General features: G+C 36.9%; 2 protein-coding genes and 1 long non-coding RNA gene across 3 annotated transcripts; 2 read left to right on the plus strand and 1 right to left on the minus strand.

Moving 5' to 3' along the window:
- Positions 1–378: 378 nt before the first annotated feature.
- LOC108677118 (growth hormone-inducible transmembrane protein) lies at positions 379–8,157 on the plus strand. Its single transcript, XM_018165272.2, has 7 exons — positions 379–584; positions 928–1,019; positions 1,422–1,533; positions 3,427–3,577; positions 4,732–4,918; positions 5,137–5,357; positions 6,709–8,157. The coding sequence occupies exons 1-7, from the start codon at positions 448–450 to the stop codon at positions 6,874–6,876; spliced, it is 1,068 nt and encodes a 355-aa protein (XP_018020761.1). The 5' UTR covers positions 379–447; the 3' UTR covers positions 6,877–8,157.
- Positions 8,158–11,106: 2,949 nt separating this feature from the next.
- Positions 11,107–26,209, plus strand: LOC108677117 (putative N-acetylated-alpha-linked acidic dipeptidase). Its single transcript, XM_018165270.2, has 19 exons — positions 11,107–11,291; positions 11,686–11,833; positions 13,116–13,272; positions 13,655–13,792; positions 14,259–14,381; positions 15,564–15,637; positions 17,216–17,322; positions 18,218–18,308; positions 18,825–19,003; positions 19,356–19,478; positions 20,513–20,659; positions 20,772–20,839; positions 21,824–21,924; positions 22,434–22,518; positions 23,005–23,145; positions 23,876–23,981; positions 24,761–24,842; positions 25,128–25,220; positions 25,393–26,209. Exons 1-19 carry the CDS (start codon positions 11,216–11,218, stop codon positions 25,583–25,585), a joined length of 2,232 nt encoding a protein of 743 aa, XP_018020759.1. The 5' UTR covers positions 11,107–11,215; the 3' UTR covers positions 25,586–26,209.
- On the minus strand, positions 15,885–16,370 carry LOC125179227. The gene is made up of 2 exons (XR_007157189.1): positions 16,224–16,370; positions 15,885–16,066 (listed from the first exon to the last, which is right to left on the minus strand). It is a non-coding gene; the product is annotated as an uncharacterized LOC125179227 (long non-coding RNA).
- Positions 26,210–26,981: the final 772 nt, after the last annotated feature.

The following is a 26,981-nucleotide window of genomic DNA, read 5'->3' on the forward strand; positions in this document are numbered from 1 at the left end:
GCATTCTATTGTCCTAAGATTCTTTGGCAAGCAATCAAAGAATCTCAAGACAATAGTTGAATAATACCAGCAATACTCTCTGATAGTTGAATTTGCATTAAAAAATTTTTCTTTGTTAAATGAGACTTGAACTCCCATCACCAAATAGCTGTATCTTGAATGCAGGCAAATTTGCAAGTTCTTTTGAATGCAATCAGATTTTTTTTTTCGCTAAACCATTGCTACATTATGTCTTTGAAAGGTGTACTGTATATATTCACTTTAATAATCTAGGAGTTGGCTGACCACTCCTGCGTGAAAAAAGCTCATAACGTAGTAATAAAATCCATTACCTTGAATTGTGACATTGTTAGAAAATTTATAAAAGGCATCAATTTCCATTCTATCTGTTTTTAATAATTTATTTCAGTGTTCTAAGTGTTTTTACATCTCACAAATTAACTTGAAATGCTAAAGCTTGTTGCCTTGGGTTTTGGCCAAAGAGCCTTGCCATCTGCTCTTTCACTTGGCCGTTCGGCAATTCAACAACCAACGCTATGTGTGTCACGGACAGCATATCAGCAAACCTTCACCCGAGGGATCAGGTAACTTTCTTTATTTTCATGTGCCACATATGCTCCATACGACTGACGTGAAGTAACCATTCAATTTGGGTTCTGTTGAGAGATTCATTATGAATAATGACATCTTCAAGAGCTAATAAATTAAACTTCTAGCATACCATATAATTTTTTGATGGTTTTTCTTAATAATTAGTCTTGTGATAAGATTTATTCCTATAAAATTCCAAAACCTGTCACATGTTTTATCTCTGCAATTATACTTCAATGAAGTTAATTGTAGTTTTCTCATTTTCCCCTCTTTTCCCTCTTTCAAACGTCTTTTGATCCAGTTTAAATTCATTTTTAATTGTTTTTCATCTTGCAGGGATGCCTCTAACAGAGGCTCATTCACTCGTCGGGTAGTTAATGTCCGTCAAGTAGAAGAGGTCCAACAAAGTTTGAAGAGAAAAATTGGACGTAAGTGAAATATGTATACATAAACAGTAGGGTTTAATAGATAATGTATGATGATTTCTATACCAAATGACTTGGGCTTGAGTCTACTATAACCATCAATACCTAGTACATCCATTAATGGACAGTTAGACACTATTGGGATGAAATAGCATTTTTCCCCTGCCTTGCTTGCATGACACATATAATGAGGACAAGTGTATATCACTATCATTTTCCCCATACACCTGTGCTTTCATATTATCATACAATGTGCTCAGATTTGAGCTAAATTTTAAATGAAATCATGTCTTATCCTCTCTGAATTATTTTTTAAAATGATAGGATTTCAATAAATTTGAGTTACAAATTCAATTTTGTTGTAGAATAATAAATAATTTGTTTATGAACTTGTCATGTGTCCAGCAATGGAGGTGGGACAGCTGGCTGTGTGTGGGGGTGCTGTATTGGGCCTTGGTTCCCTCTGCTACTATGGCCTGGGATTAGCCAATGAGCCTGGTGCAATTGACAGAGCTGCGTAAGTAATACCGTAAAATGGGGTACGTAACTTAGACCACTTTTTTTATAAATGATGCCATTTTTTTACTAGCTAAATTAAACTTGAATTGAAACATGCAAAATACAGGTCTATACTTTAGCTTCACTCACCATAAATTGCTGGCTCCTGCCTCTCATAGTCTTTATGTAATTTCGAAAAAAGTGATTATCTCTGTTACCCCAGCTCTTAGGGTAACTTAGACCGGGTGGTAAAATCAATTATATTTTTTGGTAAAATAACTCCAAATAACTCCAGGTTTTGGTGCATTATTAGATATGCAAACTTTTCAAATCTTTCTATTGTGTTATGTAGCCTCGGTATTAGGCCTTTAATGCCCATTGACAAAATTTTTCTATGTCAAATCGTTTTTGAGTTGTGGGGGTTTTTGTTAAAAAAGCGAAAAGTGGTCTAAGTTACCCCGCTGGTCTAAGTTACCCCATTTTACGGTACACAATAGAATATATTTTCTCTTGATTTTTTAGCACAGGTGCTGTCTCCATTACCTTTCAATTGCACAAATGCTTGCAAATTTATATAGTCAGTCCATTCTAGTTAAAGCAAATTAAATTCCACCCTCTGTTAATGTATATAAATGGATTTTTTGCGATAAAATAGATTAATGCAATAATTACATTTTTACATTTACATTACATTTACATTTAGTTATACTTTTACAAACTCCGATTCTACCAATATGAGGTAATTTAATCATCAACTAAATTGTGGAGAAAAGCAAGGAAAATGTAAGTCGCTCAAAATCACAACTCCAAGCTATTATCTGAACCTGGTCCAGATGCTTTGAAAGTTGTTTTGGTTGCTACACAAGATTCAATTTAAGCTTGTACTATACTTTTATACTTATCCAATCATGACATTGTGAAAGTCAGGATGAAACGTTCCTTAGTGACAATGTCACACACCACAGGGTTGGTCTACCACACAAAGATAAGTGCCGTAAACTGGTGTAACTTAGACCACTCTTTTTTTAATGATGCCATTTGTTTACTAGATAAGTTAAACTTAAATTGAAACATGTAAAATACAGGTCTATACTCTAGCTTCACTCATCATAAATTGCTGGCTCCTGCCTCTCATAGTTTTGATGTAATTTAAAAAAAATCGATGGTCTTTTTTACCCCAGCTCTGGGGGTATCTTAGACTGTTATAGACCGGCTTGGAAATTAAGTTAAATTACCATATATAAGACTCTGTAGAGTCTGAAACCTAAAGAAAAAACATTAATAGGTGTATCAAACATGAAATGTTATATATGGTAATTTTAAAGTAATGTCCAAGCCGGTGTATGTTTCCCCGTCAGGGCTGACATTAGGTAGTCTAAGTTCCCCCATTGGGGGGTGGCGCCCCCATTTGCAAACTATGAGATTTTCCTAAAATTTGTTTGTTGTATATGTAACTAAAAGAGTTGTACTACAATGCATCAAAACCTGGAGTTATTTTGCCAAAAAATAGAAAAATTGGAGGGGGTACTCCGACAGGCTTTAAATAATAGCTTTTTTTATGGGTCACATTTTTAATTTTTTAACCTATTAGATATGCAAACTTTTTAAATCTTTCTATTGTGTTAGCCTCAGTATTAGGCCTTTAATGCCCATTGACAGAATTTTTCTATGTCAAATAGTTTTTGAGTTTTGGGGGTTTTTGTTAAAAAAAAGAAAAGTGGTCTAAGTTACCCCGGGAGTCTAAGTTACCCCAGTTTACGGTGGTTAATTAAAAAGACGAATAGGTAGGTAACTACAGAGATAAATGCTATTGTTACAAGATGCTTCTACTTGGGTAAATAAATATTAGGTAATTGATGAAAGTGTGAAACATTTCGTTTATTATGTATTATGTTTTCATTGGTTTTGCCAGAGTTTGGCCCCAGTATGTGCGGCATCGGATCAGAGACACCTACATGTACTTCGGGGCATCAGTGGCTGTGGCCGCTGGCTCTGCCATGGCTGTCTTTAGGTCTCCAGCTGGCCACAAGTTCTTTGCGTTCTGCCAGCGACGTCCCATACTGGTGATAAATCTTACCTTAATTACTGGTATACAGTGGGGGGGAAATAAATATTCGTACACTTGAAAAATCGTATTTTAATGTATGTAAGTACACAAACTTAACAGGAAAAGTGATTTAAGTTCTTTATAGAGACGCATAGTATTCAAAAATACTATCAAAAGAAATTAAATCTCAATGCAACAAAAAACAATGCAACATGTTCACTTTTCGGGTGAAAAAAGTATTCTGTTAACATGTTGCATTAATTTTTGTTGCATTGAGATTTAATTTCTATTGATGCTATTTTTGAATACAATGCGCCTCTATACATAATATAAATCACTTCTCCTGTTCAGTTTGTGTACTTACATACATTAAAATACGATTTTTCAAGTGTACGAATATTTATTTCCCCCCACTGTATATACCGGTACCTATGCTTCTGTTTACAAATTACTTCTGTTCTGATGTTTGCTTACAATCACGTAATTTTAGTTATCATTTATAGTTGTTACTATTCATTGTACATTGATAAATCGTTCCAAGTACTATTCAAATTCAATCAAAAGCTAGTAAATTTTAGTGCACCCTTTACAGTATGGTTTGTTAGGGCCTGCCACTCCTTGTATGATCCTTGTCAAACCACCTCATTCATTATACAAGTATTTAAGGTTGATTATATTTGTTCACTGATTTTTGTTTTTGAATCTCGCTTGGTTGCAGTCAATTGTTTTGCAGGCTTTATTCAGGTATAGAAACACCTGTAAAAATTGTCCGCTATGTCATCAGTCTCGTCTTTTTGCTTTTGTTGTAAATATATAGACTGGGAACTTTGGCAAGTATGCTCAATTTTTGTCTGTTGTTAACTCTGTTTATGCACTTGAAACTTTCATCAGCATACTACTGGTCAAAAATTTCATTCATTGCAGTCTTTTTTTTCTGCCATTGCTGCCATGGTTAATAAGTTACCGTTTTCTTTTACTTGACTAATGATTTAGCATGATGCACCATCAAACCCACAAACCTACGTACTGTTTACTGTGATTACGGTATATTTTACTGCTCGATATGTGGTTCACTTGTTTCGTGGGACAACTTATAGAATTACCCAGCTATTTATTCCTGTTGCACAATTGTCTCTCGCATTTATATTGATACATTTCTTTGTATTGCAGTCGACTGTGGGTATCATTGCAGCGATGATTGGCACGGGCCAGGCGATGATGGCGGTCCCTTACAGCCCTGGTCTGGGCACCAAGCAGATGCTGTGGCTACTCAACTGTGGCATCCTCGGCCTCGTCGTGGCTCCTGTTGGGGCTCTGGGTGGGGCCATTGCTCTAAGGGCAGCCTGGTACACGGCAGGTTCGTTGGGTCATTACAAGCTGGCGGTAGCTTGGAGAATATTGCTTCATTTGTTAACGTAAACATATTGACCACGTTTGAAATTTCACTTTGGGATTCACTTAATTTCTCTCGTTTAAATGTGGGAAAGTTCCACAGAATATTTCCACGAATTTTCTGGAAGATGAAATGATAAAATTTGAATGAGAGAGAAGTGCTGACTGGAACAAAATGTACAGGCATCGTGGGCGGGCTGTCGACTGTGGCTGCCTGTGCCCCTAGCGACCAGTTCCTGAAGTGGGCTGGTCCTCTGGGCATTGGCTTGGGCGGAGTGCTGGTGGCCTCCATCGGCTCTATGTTCGTGCCTGCCACCACCACCCTGGGCCTCTCCCTCTACTCCATCTCACTTTATGGCGGCCTCCTGCTCTTCTCTGCCTTCCTACTCTACGATACACAGAAGGTACCTACCTATGTTGCTTACCTCCTCTTCTAGTTGAAACACTTGACGTTTGGTGCGATCTTGACGTTTAAATGACAAGATTCCTACTGATTGCCCTTCACGTTTGCCACCTGACCCGCTTACCTTGTTAAACTTGGGGGCCGACCCCTCCAACAGTAACAAAAATAATACAGACGACGTGATCTTGGCTGATTGAGGAATTTATCAAGAAATTTATCATGGTCCCTGTTAGCCCTAGCCCATGTGATTCGGTGCGACTTGAATTTGCCGCTTAATGATAATTCCCTAACAAGTTGGATATTGTAACCATCTCTCGAATGCATGTTCGTTACGTAGACTTTATGTTTTGTGATACGCTTGGGTCATTTTGCTTGCTGTTATATTAAATAACAAGTTTATTTTTTGAGCTACAAGTGACCGGAACATGGTAACACTTCCTGTCCTACTGTTAGAGTTTAGTGACGGTTTTGTTGATTGCACTCCCCATACTTTCAGAACATCCAAATATAATTGCTGATTGTAAAGGTAGCGCTTCATCTATTGCCTAGTCAGTCTACTGGCTCGTATTTTAGTGTTGTCAGGGACTAGTTGTTGTAAACCACAACTTGAGGGTTTAAAGAGAACACAAGGATCTATAATAGATTTTTCGTTTGAAACTCAAAACTCCTATAGGTAATTCATTCGGGGTATGGAATGTATTGAAATAATGATGCTGATAGATTTACTTAACCCACTAATGGTATACCCGTAGATCTACCGCAGATAGCATTAAAACTTGAGGCCCGTCTACTTAGAACAGCCGTTAAATGTGCTTCTCAATGGTTAGTAAAAATCCGCAAGTACATCTGTAGTGCTGGCTCACTGTAAATTGAGAGCTTTGATGGCTGGTAGATGGCAATGCACTTTAACTTTACGTTTATCTCACACTACAACGCCGAATGACCGATCTTGCTAGATCGCTGCCCGAATACCGAACGGTTTTGTGGCTAAGCCACTTCTCCAAAGTTCCCAATGGTTGAATGATTGCTTTTCTTGTACAGTTTATTCATTTAACGTATTTCCTATGCAGATGAGTGGCACTTATTTTCATTAATTCCGTATCTACTCATCATTATTCAATTATTTTAAATTAAAACTCCAAGATCTGACACTGTTAATGTGTTTCTGGATCACTCCTATAATTTTATACATGCCTTGTTAACTCGGATGTTGTTAATTTTCTATAAATTTTCCGATTTCATTATTTCCATGTGGGCTCATTCTTACCACAAAATCTTGGAAAGTACTGAAACTAAACTTGATATGTATAAAATTACTGTAAGACTAACTAAATCTTGAACCTGTTATGCAGATCATCCGCAAGGCAGAGACTCACCCCGTGAGCCACAACCCGTACTCCGGCTGGTCGGTAGCTCCGTTCGACCCCATCAACGCCTCCCACCACATCGTCATGGACGCTCTCAACATCTTCATCAGGATGGCTCAGATTCTCGCAATGGGTGGCAACAGGCGCAAATGAATCGCTCATAACAAAAAATATACCCGATATCTAGATTAGAAAAGTAAGAAATCCTTAGGCAGATTATGAAAAGCAATAGGGAAATTATGATTTAAAAAATAGAGGAGTTCGCGCTGTTTTTGAGGCACTCGATTCAGTCTTGCCATCGTCTTCAAAGCTGAGATGCGAGCTTTAGTGTTCCGTCGTTTGCAATGACTGCAAATTAGACCATTTTACCACTTATTCTTGTGAAAATGGCATCCTATGAGTAAACGTTAGCTCTACATTATAATCGGAACCAACTTGGCTAGGTACTTCTTTTTTATCATCTTAATAACCTCTCATATCGCATGGATGTCAGTAATTTTCATGGAAATGTTTTTAAAAATGATAGAAGTATGTGAAGAACATGTAGAAGGTTTTGTTTAACAAGCGCGTTAATAAGCTATTCCACAAATTCCACTGAAAATTGGGCTTTTTCCCTAGTTTTTCGTTCTATAATTTTGTGTCTGCTTTGCTCGTGATGGCATATTTAATGTGTGAATTATTATTTTATGACGTAGTAGAACCATATATAAGTCCCGATAGCACCTGAACTTTTTCAGGAATAATGGCTGCGTTATTTGTGTGGCAAGAGATACTAAAGATCGGTTTAACCCGAGACTTCAGGCATCAGCAAAATTTATCCCTATTAAGTCGAATACTTCAATGTATATTTCTTAGTTCGATCATATCTGAATTCTAATATATTTAACCAGGATTGCGCATTACTTCGTTAGTAATCTGATTGCATGTATTGATTGATGATAATAATCTTCCTTTGCGTTTGTTACCATCAAGATTCCACAATAAATTGCAGGAATAAACCTGATTTGTGGTGCTCGATGATCAAACTCGCCAAATGCTCGGGATAATCGATAGTAATTTGTATTTGTGATTGACTTCAGCGCAAATTGTTTCCATTAGGAATTAGTTTTTGTCTACAGAACTACTTTGATATGCATTTCTTCGTGTATTATGCGGATTATTTTGCCATTTTTGGCCCATTGAGTTACATAAAGCTGATGCAGTGTGATAGGGATATCCTTCCATCAATGGTACTGCGGCCGTACCAGGATGCCACTACTACAGAGAAATACTTGAAATAAAATGTTTGTTTTTGCCCTCCTGGATTGTACGTAGTCTTATATGCAGGGTTTCCGTCATGGAAATTCAGCTGATTATACCTAGCCTGTCATTATCATTATGTACATAGCGTCTTCACTCGGCTCGGTTGTGTTGAAATATACGACTTTATCATCATAGTTTCTTTCTTACCCCATGGTTTATTTGCATCTTCATCACACAAAGGTTCTTTAGTTAATAATTTAGAAATTATTTATACTTGTCGTGTTTGGTTTGCTTAAAAATTTAAAAGAATTTAACTTCCTCTAACACCGTCAGCGCTACTTTGTCTCGGGCAATACAGGGATACCGTAGAATCAGCATTAAGCTACTACAACGTGAGAATGATTTAATTCATGTGATAACGTGACTTAGGAGTTTAGACCAACGATGTCCTTCGTTGAAGCAAATTATATAGCTATCCAAAAATAATGGTTATACCTATAATTACCTGGTTGGTAATCGCTTCTAAGTATTGAACATAATACTAGTATTAATAATGTTATGTTGTGTAATCCACGGAAGAACTAAACAAGCGGTATGATAAAGTACCTGCAATGAGCTTCAAACAGACCTCATAGGCTGCTAAACACGGCCATCTTGCACACGCGCTTATTATTTCTGACTGGTGTCCTGTCTTCTACAAGGCATCTTACTGAAAGTCCTATGTCCAGCTCTTATTTATAGTGCGTTGCTCGCGTCATTTTCTTTGGAAAAATTTAACAAACTGTCTATTTGACATACGAAATTAATACTTAGTTATTCATTCTATCGAATTACCATCTTTCGACTGTAATATGGCCTTTGCTAATCTCATGAGACTTCCTTGACGTCTGCATGTTGTTATATAAAACTTGTGAAGGTGCGCAATTGCTCATTGTTAGTGCATTCGCGGTAAGAGTTTATCGTTGTTGCTGCACTCCGATATGTTTAAGTGTCCAAGCGCTGATATATTCTCATCTAGTTCATCATTTGATCCGATCATCTGCCGAGCTTTATTTCCTTAATGAACCTAAAGACTGGTTCCGTATTCCACAGTCAAACTACACGAAAAGATGTAAGCAAATAATAATTATGAACGTATACAAAGAGGCTGGAAGTCCCTTATCTTGTTTCATGGAATATATGCGAAACTGAGATAAGTTTTAATGAGAACCGTACCATACCAACATAATTTTCCTTCCCATGCTCTACCTCAATGGAATGGTAATGAGATTATACGTTCATATTACCTCACACATTAGTTATTATGGTGTAACTAGCTACGGTATATCCTGTTAATGAGGCTGAAGAAGCTAGCAGGAAGGCTTATTTTTAGCTGTGTTAATGAGGAGTTGATATTTGTTAAATGAGAGTTTAATATTCCTGTGCTCATTTACTGCGCAAATTGCATTCCAACTTAATGGCTGCTAATAAACACAATTCGCTTCTTGTAAAGACTCTCCGTTTTTAATGCATTTACATCAGAAATTAATGAACGAAGCGTTCAATTATGAATACTGTGTGTTTTTCATAGCTGCAATTTTCGCAAAATTCTAGATGGGTGTCAAAGTTATGGTTATTCAATTAATTTACAGTTACATTGTTCGTATTTTCTGGAAACATATCATTTATCATTAGTCGTTACTCTACACCAACGACTTGGTCAAAGGAACGAAGTTGGAAAAATTCTATACGTAAAAATTCTAACACCAACACACCAAAAGCTTGGTGTGTTGGTGTTGACTCATCAAAGCTTGGAATTTTTTTTTCTTTGAATCCAATAATTTCTGAGCTTCAAAAACATCTCAAAATCTTTCTAGATTCCTTATACTGGATTAATTTTTTTCTAATTTTGGGAAGCGCATGTTCAATGAAGCAGTGAAAATACGGCAGTGCAAACTAACGAGGAAATTGCTAATCATGGAAATATGGGGTGAGCGAGTTTAATTGCCCTCAGAATAAATCTACATAAACGCGGTACAATTAAATGAACTTAAAAAAAAGTTCTTGAGGTGAGACCGGAAATTTTAGACCTCCTCACAACAAACAGTTCGTTATCGTTATTATCGCGGCAGCGGCATCTGGAGCGCGCCGTGTCTGTTTTCAGCGGCTAATGAAGGCACATTTAAGTGAGTTGTGAGGCTCCAGTTTTGAGGTGGCAAATAAAAGGGGCGCCGCAGCTGCTGCGAGGAGGCCTAATAATTAGGCCTGGCTAACCCAAAGCTCCCTGTTAAGCCTGAGATTTGAGTGGCGGCAAGAGGCTGCGGCGTATTCTTGTTGTTTACGCTAGGGGCCTCGTACAACTTCATTAACTACGTAAGCCCTGTTAATTAAGACGATCCTGCCTTGGCGTTTTAATTTTAGAAGCTTTATCTCTCGAGAGATAATTTCTGACGTCTGATGCTACCTTTAGATAAATTTGCCGACGTAAAAAGACAGGTTTCGTATATTGTATCTTTTCCTATTTAAACATTATAGAAATTAAGGCTGAATCATTTTAACTATTTTGGTAATTTTGATACTTATATTACAAAGAATTTATTTACACGGAATTGTATAAGATTTACGTTAGGGATGTATTTTCATGTGCAAAAATTGTTATTGGAAAATCATACTCAACTCTTATCAATTCAGATATGAGAACAGATGTCGGCAGCTTGGGGAAAATCCACAGCCCCTCGCCCACGTGTCACTCAAGTTCAGTATGGCGCATTCAAAGCTACGTTGAAGTATATTGTAAAACTAATGAATTCATCCATTTTACTGTATAGTTTATCAATCATTCAGAGGTTCTTTGATAAAATTCGTGCAGAGAAGTTCCAGTCGAAAACAAACTAGTTTGGCAGATCATTCAATTGTATTTTTTGCGCATTTTCTAATTTATGGAAAAAAGGCGCTATTGTGCTCGCCATGTCCGTCTGTCCGTCCGTCCGTGACTTCACGTTTTCGTCGACGAGAAAATGCGCTCTCTGTCACTCACTGCAGTGAGTACTGAGTTATATTTTTTTAGGTTCAAGTCATTCGTAATTAATGAAAGTAGCATACCGAAAAAAAAAATTGTTACGTCAGATTTATCAATTCTATAGTCCCACAGTTCATCAGGCTCTCTACGTGTGTTAGAATCGCGCACCACAAGACTGCTGGTTTAAAAGCCTGCACTATCTAACTATATCTAACTTTTAAAAAATAACTATATTTCTGAACGATTTCAAACATGGTCGCGCAGTCGAACGTGATCGTAACCAGTATCGCGCTGGGTGCTGTTGTTGCCTTCTTGTTGGGCATGATAGGTAAGATTTGTAGGTCATTTGTAGTGTTTAAATTAAATTCCGTTTGTCTTTGCCTCTTTGGTCACATTTTATTTTGAACTGGATTGTTTACTTATTCATAAGCATGAATAAAAACACAGGCCTTGTATATTTTGGCCTTTAAAATTCCCCGATTGTTCACATTCTTCAAAATTACTAATTATAATATAATGTAAATAGAGAGATTGTAAAACTCTATTACCGTATCATTATTTTCTATTGCCGTATCATTACCGGTAATAGATTACGAGCTATAATACCGGTAATCATATCTCTATTACCGTATCATTATTATTAGTATTATTGTGAATTAGACCCGTGCAAATGCGATGATATATTATAGCACGTAATCTGTTAACCTGACTTAATATTTCAGTGTACGAGGTCATCATCTTGGTGCAGCAAGGAACTGCAGACGAAAATTATGCGGTGCAAAAAATCAGCGAACTTACACGGACCGATTCCGTTAAGGACGACTTCATCGTCAATGAGGTCAATGCTTCCAAGATCCGCGACAACCTTAGGTAATCCAAATGTAGTTAATTACCTTAGGTAATCCAAGTGTAATTAATTACCTTAGGTAATCCAAGTGTAATTACCTTAGGTTATACAAGTGTAATTACCTTAAGTTATCCAAGTGTAATTAGGTAATCCAAGTGTAATTAATTACCTTAGGTAATCCAAGTGTAATCAACTTAGGTAATCCAATTGTAATTACCTTAGGTAATCCAAGTGTAATTACCTTAAGTAATCCAAGTGTAATTAACTTAGGCAATACAAGTGTAATTACCTTAGGTAATCCAAGTGTAATTAATTACCTTAGGTAATCCAAATGTAATTAATTACCTTAGGTAATCCAAGTGTAATTAACTTAGGTAATCCAAGTGTAATTACCTTAGGTAATCCGAGTGTAATTACCTTATATAATCCAAGTGTATAATTACCTTAGGTAATCCAAGTGTATTTAAACAAGAAGGTAAATGACATTTGAGAAAAATATCTCAATCGAAATTTTATATAATATTAATTGTATTTTACTGATATGAATACATAAAAGAATTCACGAATTTCATTTTCGAGTACAAGAGATTGCAGCATCTGTGTTTGAATATCTGGTCCATGTAATTTGCTTGCTACTCTCTCTTTCTATTAAAATAAAATTTGAGATATATCTCTCCTCCCTGTCATCAAAAAAACCGTCATTAGTTTTGTTTCCCATCAAACTGAAATAAACTTCTTGGTAACTATATTTGCGTATGGAATATTATTATCATTGATTTTTTTCGTCAATTAAAATTACTTTTTAGTATTTTACCTCCAAATGAATTATACCGTCAGTCGTCCGAATTAATCAGATTCCTTCTAAGAGGAGCGCAGTCGTGCACCACCAATTTTGTGCACCACTAAGCTCTGAATCGAATGCCTTGGATCTCTCCTGACATCCACCAATCAGCCGTGCACCACTTGGCTTTGTCCTCCTCCGGCCTTGCATAAAACCTGCCGTGCACCACCAGGCCGCGTATCGAATATGACTTCCCGGGCATCGTTAAATTACGTAATTTTACGTTCACAGCATCTGAGGTTAGGTTCCAGATAGCATAGTTCTGTTCCAAAATTTATCGTCCTTCGACGAGTGGCCGTTCGACCGAGGACTGGTTCGACGCACGGCCTAAATATGATTGTCCAGAAGGGTTGAAGGCTACGTTCCGGAAGGCAGGAATCATGATGGTCCATTACATTCAGGGCAGTGGTGGTCTTCGGCAGGCGACCCCTTCTAAGATGTGAACACTTAGGTATCCCCTGCAGGTATCTGACTAGCGCCCCTCACGTCGCCGGCACTGCAGAACAAGCGGACACCGCCCAGTGGGTGTACGACCAGTGGCTGCAGCAAGGTCTTGTTGATGTCAAGACCATACCGTATGAAGTGCTCCTCTCGTATCCTGATGAAAACAACCCTAATAGAGTAAGGAGCTTACATATACACACGTCCCTGTGAAAGACTTTCTTAAATTTATCCTTATATTAGCGCTCATATTAGGGAATTTCAGGTGAGAATATCGAATTTTTCAAAAAGATTATGTGTCTTACAAACGTATCATATTTTGCCGACGCTAGTTGGGTTCAGACAAAACTTTCCATGTTCAGCCTAAATTTTAGAAGATATTGTTTATTATTTTCATTAAATTCTTACGTCGCCAAATCTTCAGTCTCCTAAACCCTTCTGGGTTCTTCCAATAAACAAAAGCACTTACGTTTAAATTAATAACCCTCAATACTTATTCTAACCACATTTCCAGTTTTAAAAGTTACGAGGTCTTATATTATACTCTCTCCCCCGCTGACAGGTTCGCCTCGTCTCAAAGACGGACGGAAGTGTGGTGTTCGAGTCCGTGTTCCGGCAAGAGCCGCTGTACGCGCCTGAGGAAGCGGATCCGCGCGTGCTGCATAACTACAATGCTTACTCCGCGGCTGCCACAGTCCAGGTATGAAGAACAATTTTATTTAAAAAATGTATGACTTGATTTCAAATGCAAAAATATGTGTTTTCTAAATCCGAAAATGTTACGGCCCACTGTGCCACCATCCACGTATGTAGGATATATATTATATATATTTATTTTAAATTGATGATTTGATTATATACGTATACGTTCATAATATATAATATATATGATTATATATATTATACGTTCTGCTAACGTATATTACCTTATAATAAGTAGAAAAAGTATTCACGCTGCTTTTATGCACGAAATTCGATAGATAATTTATAGACAATTCGTTTTTCTCTGAAGCATAATATAATACTAATGATATAACATTAGCAGCAATAATAATAAAAATAATAATAATAATAATATTAATAATAATAATAATATTAGCATTAACATTTACACTAATATTAATATAATTAATAAAATAATGATATAAGTCTTCTTGACATTCAAGGGAGACTTGGTGTACGCAAATTACGGACGCGAGGAGGACTTCGCTGAGCTGGCGCGCCGCGGTGTGGACGTGACAGGCAAGATCGTCATCGCCAAGTACGGCAAGAACTTCCGCGGCGACAAAGTCAGTGATGACGTGCGAACGGAAGGTCATGGTCGTGAGTCATGGTCGTGTCGTGAGTCATGGTCGTGTCGTGGGTCATGGTCGTGTCGTGAGTCATGGTCGTGTCGTGGGTCATGGTCGTGTCGTGAGTCGTGATTGTGAGTCATCTTTGTATAGTGAGCCGTCGTCGTGTAGTGAGTCATGGTCGTGTCGTGGGTCATGGTCGTGGTCGTAAGTCATGGTCGTGTCGTGAGTCATGGTCGTGTTGTGAGTCATGGTCGTGTAGTGAGTCATGGTCGTGTTGTGAGTCATGGTCGTGTTGTGAGTCATGGTCGTGTTGTGAGTCATGGTCGTGTCGTGAGTCATGGTCGTGTCGTGAGTCATGGTCGTGTCGTGAGTCATGGTCGTGTCGTGAGTCGTGGTCGTGTCGTGAGTCATGGTCGTGTCGTGCTTTACTCCGTTTGTTGCAAAGGCTTGTAAAGACCTGATCAGGCTTGATTTTGAACGTTACTGTCAACTAAAAATTCACAGCACTCAATTGTGATATATAGTTAATCAATCAATATATAATTAATTGGCGTTGATAGAATCTGATGATGAAGTGGACAGCGCAGCCAATTCACTCTCCAGTTTTTTGGCGACGATTTCATTTCAAATGAAAAAAAAGTTTTCTAAATCCGAAACTACCATACGGTTAAAGTAAAAAAATTGAAGCCATTACATTTCTACCTTGGCTGATATTCATTTAAATTTGAGGGGAAAGTACAAACACTGCAATAATGCACTGGGGAACTTTTATATAGGTTCATAATATACAGGATCAAAATATGAACTTGACCACGCTCGCATATTTCATACCAACAAATATTATTTCATCATTAAAATGTGGTTGATCATACATTAAAGAAAAAATATTTTTCAACCGTAGTTCATCAGACCGTTTAATTTCGTAAGGGATTCAAGCATTTCTTAAATGGAAAAGCCTCGTTGAATCAATATTGCTAAGCTCGATTGCTTTCGCATAACTCACGTTGCCTATGGAATTTTTGGATCTCAAAAAATGCCTTTGTAATTTTTGTGTCTTTTTCTTTTGAAATATTTTGCTGCACGTACTGAGGTATGATAAGTTGTTTTTCCTCCAATATAATGCTTCGAATTTCAGAATATTTTTATTTGATAATTTTAAAAAATATTTATATTCAGGCGAAGGCTTGCCAGGAGCACGGAGCTCTAGGCCTGGTGCTCTACAACGACCCCGCGGACTACGACCCTGACGGGTGAATGATTATTGTTGCTGAATGATTGATATTTGTAAATGGTTTTGATAGGTTAAATATTCGTTATTGATGATACGTTATTATAGAATAATGGTTATTGTTGCTGAATGGTTTTTATAGGAAATGGTTGTTGGGGGACTATCTCTTACTAAACTGACGTCTCCCAGACACATAGCACGTGATCGTTCTTCGAGACTTTAATAAAACTTTTCAAGACCAAGGATTTTCTTCAATGAATCAACAGTTGCAAGTAAATATAATTAACAATGAATAAATAGAAACAAAACACGACAAACCTAACACCCTAATCCTAACTTGACTTTAACTTGACTTTAACCGTGCGTTCATTCACTTTCACTTCACTAATCACGTCCAAATATAGAGTTCATAACTTGGGCTCATGTATCAAGTTCGAACATCGAGGCCTTCCTGAAATAGAACGCAATAACACTTGAAATAACTAACTAGAGAATGAATTCATAATAAACAAACAAATTAACACGCACAAATAATCAATAACATGAAACTATTCACTTCTAAAATGGAACAAACACAAATATAATCACAGAGCTCTCGATTAACGTACCTCCACGGCAAGAACACAAGACACAATGATAGGTAAAACGCAATGTTGCTGGAGGTCACGGCTAAGGTGATTGAAAACTAAAAATGAAAAATCAAAATCCTAATACCTATTACATTGCTACTTATGTCTATATATACATGAATAAATCTATTTTTCCTCTACATGGTTATTAGGTGAAAAGTTTTGATAGAATAATAGTACTGACGGTGAATGGTTTTGAAGGATAAATTATTTCGAAAGGTGATGCGATGTATTTTTTAAAAATGTGTTTTTATAATGATATTTCTACTATCTGCACTAGCATTTCGTCATTTCAAATCTATATATGTCGAGAAAACCTTAATAATAGTTTATTATGTCGGAAGCTCTCAACTTGTATATGACTCCATTGTGTAGGTTTCTCCATTAGATTTGCGTTAATAAAATTTTTTTTTCTATTTCTAAACTAAATTCTCAACGATTCAAAAATCTTGTTACATCCATCACTACGAATACATGATCAAATTTTCTCAATTTCTCAAGCCGCTATCAAAAAACAACCAAAGCCTTAAAATTTATATTTTCAAACATGATATTTGACAACAACTAAAACTTTAGACGTCAAGACTTAAGTTTTTTAGACAAGAAAAACTTTTTAAATTAATATTACGTAACCATTAATACGATAGGAGAACAAATTAACGACTTTGATGCATGAAATCCGAACATTGAAAATTTGTTGTTTGTTCTATACCGGAATGGCATTAAAATTTATGTTGCATTTTACACATGGATTAAATTAATTGAGCAATTAATGTTCTTAAATTGCAATGGAAGTCCAAGCATAAATATTTTTTACTCGATGAAATTAATTCGAATTAAATAGTGTCGCTGCCAAAGTGAGTGCCGTAAACGGAAGTTGTTTCCATTCATATTTTCTTTTACTATTTGTATTATTATCATTGAGTTTATTCATCGATCGATATTTTAATGCATTGATGATATCGTTAAAGGCTTGAAGTTTACCCTGACTCGGTGATGATGCCGTCCACGGCCACGCAAATGGGAAGCATCCTCGGCACCAAAGGCGATCCCCAAACTCCGTTCTACCCTGCCATCGGTGACATGATTACTTTACTTTTGATTACCTATAATATTTTACTTTGGCATCAAATTACGATGGATTAATTGATCTAATTTTGAAAATATTCTGTTCTGCCCTGCCATCGGTGACCATGATCAATTTTCCTTTGATTACTCGCCATATTTTACCCCTTGGCCATCAGATTACGAAGTAATGATTGATCTTCGCTTGAGAATTTTGTAGCACGAGTATTACAAAATTTGGTGAAACCTGTGATGACGGTCAAATTATTAACAAGAAATATTGGCTAATTTTAATGAACACCATGTAATTAAGTAGAGACAATAATAATTCTAAGTAAAATTATTATTACTTCATTCTTGAGCTTCATTTTATTCAAAATGCTCAAAAAAGACGAAATTCAGCCAACTCATATTTTATGACGTTAATAAACTGTGTTTTTACCATTCGACTGGCACGTGAAATAAATCATTAGTTCTGTCAGATAATAGCATAATCTTTCTTGATGAGATTTTCGCAGCTTCCGATGTGAGTGAACAATATCTATATCTTCAATTGTCTTCATAATTCCTGATAGGGCTCCCAGTCTGTTTTTTCGAGGGCAATATAACCGCTATTTTTTTTTACGTAAAAAACAATGAATAGAAGCTAGCAATGGCTGAAAAGCAGAAATTTTATCAAATTGTAACTCTGTAATTAGCATTGTTTTTAGCTTAATTATGAGCAAGATTGCAGTTTTTCGTTGATATCTTTCTTTTTCAAAGTATTTCTGCCTCTCCTGTAAATCTCAGGTTATTTTTTCAGCTTCAGTGCTTACTTTGAATTAGATTCATCGGATTTCCGAGGGAGAAAAGAAATTGAACGATTCTGCATATTTATTTCAAGTAAATAATTTTTATCTCCTTAATAGAAAGCTCATTTCGGTACCCCGAAGATGAATGCGAGTTGCCCGCCATCCCCTGTCAGCCCATCAGTTACGGCGACGCTTATCATATCCTCAGGTGAGAAGCCTACATTACAGTCTGATAATTGGCTTGAAAACCTACATCACTGTTTGATTATTGGCTGAAAAGCCTACCTCACTGTTTGATTATTGGATTTAGAAGCCTCTCTTACAGTCTGTTTATTGGCTTGAGAAGCCTTTTTCACAGCTTAATTTTTGGCTTGATCCCCCTACCTCAAAGTCTGATTATTGGCTTCAGATAACCACCCCACAGTTGAATTATAATCTCGAGAAGCTTCCTCACAATCTGATTTTTGAGTTGATTTATCATTTACACACTCCTTCCAAAGTACAAACAAAAAATCGAAAATAATTGCATGCTCAATTTTTATGGAAACGAAACCCAAAGTATCAACTGGAATCATTAAATGAGTTTGATGGAAATTTCGACTTGCATTATTTCTTGCACGACTCTTGCAATTAAAAGAGCTTAAACTTCCCTTAACGAAGCTGGTAATGGGTAGTTAATTATTAATTATTATTTCTAACAACTTTTATTCGTTGACTTCCATAGAGCCATGGAGGGCGACGAGGCCCCCGCTTCATGGCAGGGAGGCCTGAACTTCACCTACCACTTGGGCCCGACACTCGCCTCGGGGCTGGAGGTGCAAGTGGAGACCCACACTACCAACCGCAGGGCGACCATCACCAACGTCATCGCCACCATCCCGCAGACTGCCGGCGACGATCCAGGTATTGTGGCAGTGACTAGATTGCTTGAACTCTGTTATTTTAGTTGCAATGGTAGGTACTTGATTATGTATTATTTCGCTCTTTGAAATTGCACATGTAAAATAAAGAAAGGTAAAGTTCTAACATTTTGACTCCATAGCAACATTAAATTTTGTGCTATAATAATAATATTGCACAAGTTGACTTTTCCCGCGCAAAGATTGGAATAAATAACTTTGTTTTAGTCGTTTTCCCCCAAATTATAGTACTTACTCAATCTTTAATATTTCAGTGTGAGGATCACTGGAAAGTAATATCAAGAGTTCCACTTGTTGTAGGTAAAATATTTTAATAAATATTGGTTGCTGTCTAGACCGATTTGTGGTGGTGGGCAACCACAGAGATGCGTGGATGTTCGGATCAGTGGATCCCTCGTCGGGCACTGCCGTCATGATGGAAATATCGCGAGTGTTGATGGCTTACATCAACGAAACTGGTGAGTTGGGATCACGTAACTAGTGAGAGCGATTGGTGAACTGTTGATATGATATCATTAGACAAGTGAGAGTGATTGGTGAACTGTTGATTTGAGATCAGTAGACTAGTGAGGAGGACTGGTGAACTGTTAATTTGAGATCAGCAGGCTAGAGAGGAGGATTGGAGAAATTGTAAGTTAGAATTACTGAACAGGTGAATGAAGATTACTCTACTAAACTGGTGAGAGGGAGTTAGTGAACCGGTGAGTAAAGAGTACGGAACTGGTGCTTGGAAAAATGAACCAGTGAGGAAAAATAAATGATCTTTTCAGGGAAGGTTGTTTCACTAATGTTAGTTTGAATGGGTCATGAACATCTTATTTAGTGATTGTATCAATCAACATACCACATAAATTTAGGTTTTCACCTTCAAAGCAAGCATTCATTAACGGCATTAACTTGCATCTTAGGCGCTGATAGTTGAAAATGTGTTAAATTATTGATACCTTAATAATTCAGATTTACAATCAAATTTATTCGATCATCAGTCCAAACAAGTTCATACTTGCAGGTGTCATTGTTCAAATGTCATTATTAGATAAAAAATATAGTGTGTTGGAAGACATTACATGTTAACAAGTAAAAGTTGCAATAATGCTTCCTTGCAGAAAATTATTATTAGAAAACCTATTTGCTCAAGTTAGTTATTCATTGCTTAAAGAAGATAATTAAAATCCAGACTTCATAAAATAAAATATTTTGTTATCAAATTCTGAGATGGGCTTTGTACGGAATTTTTTATGAAACTTACGAATTTATTTCCACTGATTCTGATTTCGGGTCTCGCCAATTTTCAATAAACTGCAATAGGGAATCTTGAAGACATGCATATATTCTGGCATCTTGTATAAACAGGCATCTACTTTATGTGTTCTATAAATAAAAGTAACGTTGCGCAGTACAATATTATGTTGTGCGGTGCAGTATATCGTTATGCAACATAAGCGTAGAAAAATATTATGCTATGAAAGTGCTAAACAATGTTACATGCTAGGCTGGTCCCCGCGGCGTAGTATCGTCTTCTGCTCATGGGACGCTGAAGAATTTGGTCTCATTGGTTCGACTGAGTGGACGCAGCAGTTCAGCAAGCAGCTCAGCGACCGAGCTGTGGCCTACCTCAACATTGACCAGGCATTTAACGGTAAGCAGTTCAGTCGAAAGTTACAAGAGTATCCATCTCAGAAGTTTGAAAATGACATATTCCAAATTTTATGAAATTTGCGAGCTAATATTTTTTTTTAAATTTCATCAAGGCAACTACACGTTCAGGGCTCAAGCGTCCCCTCTCCTCAGAGACATCATCTATAACGCCACCAAAGAGGTGAGTTTGACACATCGCTGAAAGCTTTAGTGTTTATTGGCCAGTAAAGCATGCAGTACCAAGGTCTCTACTTGAAAGATTGATAAATGTTCTTCAACATTCCACTGTTGGATTCGAAAGATCCTAATTTTATTATTCAATAACGAATAATAAGTTCATTATTGCAATTAATATATAATTTTATTCCGATTATTTAAGACACTCGTTGGGCCCTCATCAGGAGAGCTCAACCAAATAAAAAATAAAACAAAAAATATTAAACAATTAAAGCTCCACCAAAATGCTTATTAAAACTCTATTATAACAAAAACCTAATTTAAATTGTCTTTATAGATTAAAACGAATTCACGAGTTTTCATTGATAAAAATCAGCCATAGTTTATTTAACAAGTTTTACTCTTAGGAGAGTAATATTATTACTTGTTGAATATCTAACAAAATTTCGTCACATTATAATTAAATAATCCATATTTTTACTAACAACATTTGAACCTTGCGGATATCACACGGTTCCGAAATTTCTTCAATTTAATTTGTTGTGACTAAATTCATCAACGGTTCCATGAAATACGTCTCGGACAAATTTACGGCCAGACTTGCGGCCGGTCTCGTGGCCGGTCTCACTCCCAATCTCCAAATTCAGTGAACAAGGATTATCTCTCAAAGAAATGAACGTAGCTCGATTAAACTTGTTACACTTATTCATTAGGACCTAGATCCTAATGAATACCGTTAGATCCTAATGAACACGTGTACCAAATTTTATCGAGCTACGTTCATTACTTTGAGTGATATTCATTGTTCACTGAATTTGGGGAGACCGGCCACGAGTCCGTCCGCCAGTCCGGCCGTAAAATTGTCCCAGACGTTTCCGAAATTGACCAAAACTATACAGGCGTAAAATATTTACGAATCATATGACATTTTAAAGGGTGAAAGTTGAATGTCAATGCATAAATTTAGCTCCACCACCTCACTGTGTAGGTGCCTAACCCTGACCCGGCGGAGGTAGCAGCAGGTCGCACCAGCGTGTACGACACGTGGCTTCATAGGCTGGCTGACCTCGACGATCTCACAAGACCTTGGTGATTTTATTTCAGTTGAATTTCAATTAAATTAAATTTAAATTTGTTTCAATTTTTATTTTAATTCAACTTTAACTCGGTTGCAGGATGCTTTATTTATTATGTCATTCCATTACAATGTTCATCATGTTAAGGGAAGTGATGCTCTCGGTCATCACTCGTAATAGTAGTAATACGATTATAATTAAAGTATTGAACCTTTTGTGTAATTGAATTTCGATGAAATTTCCAAAAATTATTCCGAACTTCTTGCAAATGTTCTTGAAGTCAATGCAAGTTATGTTTAATTTGTTTCTATTTGTTTGTAGGCGCTACAAGTGGTTTGGAAAATTAGCGCAGCTTCAAAAAAATTATTTCAAATTTTTATTAAATGTTGGTTTAATTTTCTCTTGTAACAAGTAAAGTTGAATTTTTTATTTCCGAATATTGTTATTTATGATTTATTTATCTTAAATATAATTGGACAATTCTGGTCTTTGTATTGTGGCAACTGTCGTACTTTGCTCCAGGATTGGGAATTTGGCGTCTGGCAGCGACTACTACAGCTTCCAGCAAGTGCTCGGGGTACCGAGTATGGACATGCGCTATACTGACGTAAGTTACACTCTTTAGCGGTCACACATGTTGCTAGTGAAATATCTGAGACCATATTCTCGTGTACAGTTCCAAAGTTATTTTGAGCATTTTTCGAATGTGTGAGCTCATATCAGCTCATATCAGCTGATCAGCTCATATCAGCTCATATAAAATGTGTTCACACACATCTATAATAATACTCTCGTCACCAAGCATACTCACATAATTTCCTTATTAGTGCTAAATCATGGGTTATTGTATTGTAAATAAAAAATTTTCAGTCAAGTGCCAGTTGCCTGTAATTTCCTTTGCTTGGTCTTCTAGTCAAGTGCCTAGTTACATCAGATTTCCATCTTTAAATCTTCGATAATTCACCGATAATTCATCGATAATTCATCATTAGTTCATCGATAATTCATCAATAATTCATCGATAATTCATCAATAAATCATCGATAATTCATCAATAATTCATCGATAATAGTGACTCTGTCACTGGTGACAGACGCGCTACGGGGAGCCGCTCTACCACACCCTCTACGAGACGTTCGAGCTCGTGGACGAGCTCTACGACAAGGGCTTCCTCTACCACGCCGCTACCACCGCAGTCGCTGCAAAGATCGTCGCCGCCGTCGCTTCTGCGCCTGTACTTAATTATGATCATTTGTTTTATTAATTCATAACGTGAATCCGTAGAAATTATATATATTATATAAGTAATAGAATGTAAATAATCACTTGTATAAATAGTAATAACTCGTGAAAATTTTGTTTGTTTATATGGTCTTAGGTACATTAGGTAGGCCAATACGCAATCCTTAATTTATTAATAGCATTAAGCTGGAAATAATCAACTGAGATGATACACGAGTGTGACGATAATTATATATATTTAAATTGAAGTGAATCGTCCTGAAACGAGATCACAGCTAAGTACGTTAACTAATTGATTGGCCACGCTATTGGTTGTGTACTTGGATAAACCAGTAAAATTGTGTCAAGATAATAGCGGTACAGTAATGGAAGAAATAAGTCGATCAATCTCACAAGTGAAGTACTTTCATTTATTAACTCTTTCATTTTCATTTATATATTCTACTGAAAAAAAAAATATATTTTTTCAAACTGGGCTGCTTTATCGTCTCGCCATTTCATTGAGCCTAATCACTAATTATACAATACATGTTTAATTTGTTCGCCTGTTTATCTCAGTTTTGTTCATTAATTCCTTTACCCAGTTCATTGCTGTTCATGCGTATTCTTTTTTGGCTCGGCCATTTGCTCCCCGAATAATGTTTTATATTTTTTTCCTGCAGCTGCTACTATATTCCTAAAACCGTTTACTAACCCGGATAATATATAATTTTATTCTGCAGCTTCTACCATATTCGTATACGTTCTATCCGGAGTTCATCAGATCGGCAGTGGTAGATTTGCAGCAGCAATACGGAGACCTCATCGCGTCACATAACTGCTCGCTCGGTTGGTACTGAAACTCGAGCAGTGTTTGGAGAGACGAGCTCTTAATTAATGCCAGAGAATAATGATTAATTTTGCTACTTATTACATGTTGGAATAAATTAATTGAAACATTAATTATTCGTAAAAAATTATTTGGAACCTTGAGTTACGAGGTAAGAAGAAAATTTATTTAAAATTCATGATTATTAGTTAAATTTATTATGAAATTTAAGTAACATTTTAATTATTTTTCGTTGAATATAATTCTGATATGCATTGTCTTCCTCAGTTGAGGTTATGTAAGCAATTCATATCAGCAGTCGTAAACTTATAGACATGGACCACCGAGAATCCAGAAAAAAGGCTTGAAGTCATTTATACTCGGCAACATTTTTGGGTTTGCAGAATTATTTTGCATCCTAAGTTATTCTGTTCACATTTCCTTAGCAAGAATTAAAAAATAGTATTTTTGTCGTGATCTTAGCCACTAGTAAATTGCACTTGATTGTTTGTGTACGAATATATCATTGGCTCCAGAGAGCAATGAACAAATTAAAAAAACTTTTTCATTTAATAGACATTAGCTGATCATTTCAGACGTTGAAAGAGCTACATGTTAGTTACTCACTCACTATTTGAATGTCTTTCCAAGTTATTTAATATCTCCGTTAAAAATATTCACCGTCTGTTCATGATTATTTTTTATTTGAACTAATCCATACCGGACTTTTACTTATAAAAAATAATTATTATAATACTGTATGGCAAGGCAATGTATGGTGATTGATGATCGTACACAGACCTCATGACGCAAGCAGTGGACCGCTTCACTCAGGACGTCGCCGACTTCAAAGACAGCCTGCAAAATACTGACTTCTCTGAGTGAGTTGTAAACACAAGTTCATTTAACCAATAATTATAGGCATAATTTTTTTTTCAGTTTTCGGCCATAAAAAACACACCGTCCGGGAACTACAGATACTGTATCACGCAGAGCAAATATTTTTGGTCCACTTTTCTTATTTCTTGTTATGCGAATTTTTCGGTAGCCAATGTTAAGAGAGACGTATCCAATTAATAGTCGAAGAAATACTGTAAATAAATAAGTCACATCCAAAATTCAACGATTTTAATATGAAATTTGTTAATCATTACTTAAATTTGCAGCTTATTGGTGCAGCGCCATGTCAATGACCGTCTGATGCTCCTTGAGAAAGCTTTTCTTGATCCACGTGGTCTTCCTCATCGTCCCGACTACCTGTGAGTTATGGGGAGCAGAGCTGCTATTACTTGATCACATTAGGGATAAAATAATAATTAAAAGCCAGAATTGAAATATTAATGCGATCAATACCTAAAAATCATTACGCATGCGTCAAACTTCATTAAAATACGCATTATAAACTATAACTAAATTTTCGTAACGTAACAGGCACGTTGTAACGTCACCCAGCGCCTTCGACAGCTACTCGGGCGTAGCGCTGGCCGGCCTCCACGACGCGCTCTACGCGCTCTCGGCCGCCCCTGACGACGCCGACCTCTGGCGGGACTTCCAGGAACATTTGGCCTCCGTAACCCATCTCGTGGCTTCTGCGGGTGATGCTCTGCAGGGTAGACTGTGGTGATGCTCTGCAGGGTAGACTGTGGTGATGCTCTGCAGGGTAGACTGTGGTGATGCTCTGCAGGGTAGACTGTGGTGATGACTTGTAGGGTAGACTCTGGTGATGACTTGCAGGGTGTGGTGATGCTCTGCAGGGTAGACTGTGGTGATGCTCTGCAGGGTAGACTGTGGTGATGACTTGTAGGGTAAACTCTGGTGATGACTTGCAGGGTGTGGTGATGACTTGTAGGGTTGACTGTGGTGATGGGCTGCAGAGTAGACTGTGGTGATGACTTGTAGGGTAGACTGGGGTGATGACTTGTAGGGTAGACTGTGGTGATGACTTGTAGGGTAGACTCTGGTGATGACTTGTAGGGTAGACTGTGGTGATGACTTGTAGTGTAGACTGTGGTGATGCTCTGCACAGTAGAGTGTGGTGACGACTTGTAGGGTAGACTCTTAATGATTCCTTGCAGAGTAGACTCGGAATTAAGTTGCCTTGAAAGGATGCGATGATTGAGTAATTTTCATACAATTCCACTTTAGATTTGTAATTGATTCATCACTACTTCGTCCGTATGTACATTCAATCACTTTGTGTACCGATGAACAGGCAAATAGACCTTGTGCAATAAATTTTTTGAAAAACTATTTATTTAATTTATAAACAATCATCTTCACGAAAAGTACTAGTAGCAAAGCTGTAATAAGATCCGTATTTACGACAAACTTTGAGGAAAACCTACCATTGAAGCTAGGGTTACAAATAGAACTATAATACACCTGTTTTTTTTATAAAAATAATTGATTCCCTTTCACGCTCTCATATACCCAGCACGACTTGCGAGCAAATTGTTAGTCTGCATAAAAGCTTTGAATGCAGTCCACGGGCAACAAGTTGTAACAAGTCAAATGTTAGAAGTTGTTCGCCCTAATTTCATTAGTTGCATGAATTGACTCAACATGATTCGTGTATATGTATATATGAAGATGCATACGCAGGTTTTCATTAATTAAGTTGTAAACGTTTTCCGCACTTGATAGCAGTCACAAAAATATTGAGGCGGGTTTGCTATTAGAGTCGCTGCAGCAGCGCGAACACTTTTAATTAAGTGCGGCAAGGACATCATTGTTCGAGTATCACTTTAATCAGGCGTGGGACCAAAAAATCCGCTGCAATGTAAGCGACGCCAGCCTGAGCCGCGATGCTAATTAGACTCAAAATGTTGGGCTGCAGAGCGGGTGGCTGAGGCTGGGTTTTGCTATTAAAGCACTAACAGTAATATTTATATTTTGTTTTAATAGTTTAAAAAACACTATTTTGTGCAAATAGAGATACAACTTGCTTAAAACATTGAGACTTAAAACCAATAGTTTTATATTTTTCAGCACATTGAATGCTGAAAAAGTGAGTGAGTCTC

The sequence above is a fragment of the Hyalella azteca genome, unplaced genomic scaffold, assembly GCF_000764305.2.
Source record: "Hyalella azteca isolate HAZT.00-mixed unplaced genomic scaffold, Hazt_2.0.2 contig15836, whole genome shotgun sequence".
NCBI lineage: Eukaryota > Metazoa > Arthropoda > Malacostraca > Amphipoda > Hyalellidae > Hyalella > Hyalella azteca.

What these genes read in the sequence shown, in the direction of transcription:
- LOC108677118 (XM_018165272.2), top strand. Translation starts at nt 448, where the DNA reads ATGCTAAAGCTTGTTGCCTTGGGTTTTGGCCAAAGAGCCTTGCCATCT. An exon ending in ACCTTCACCCGAGGGATCAG is followed by an intron (nt 585 to 927) that starts GTAACTTTCTTT and finishes TTCATCTTGCAG; the next exon opens with GGATGCCTCTAACAGAGGCT. An exon ending in GGTGCAATTGACAGAGCTGC is followed by an intron (nt 1,534 to 3,426) that starts GTAAGTAATACC and finishes TGGTTTTGCCAG; the next exon opens with AGTTTGGCCCCAGTATGTGC.
- LOC108677117 (XM_018165270.2), top strand. Translation starts at nt 11,216, where the DNA reads ATGGTCGCGCAGTCGAACGTGATCGTAACCAGTATCGCGCTGGGTGCT. An exon ending in ATGAAAACAACCCTAATAGA is followed by an intron (nt 13,273 to 13,654) that starts GTAAGGAGCTTA and finishes CCCCGCTGACAG; the next exon opens with GTTCGCCTCGTCTCAAAGAC. An exon ending in CAAAATACTGACTTCTCTGA is followed by an intron (nt 24,843 to 25,127) that starts GTGAGTTGTAAA and finishes TTAAATTTGCAG; the next exon opens with CTTATTGGTGCAGCGCCATG.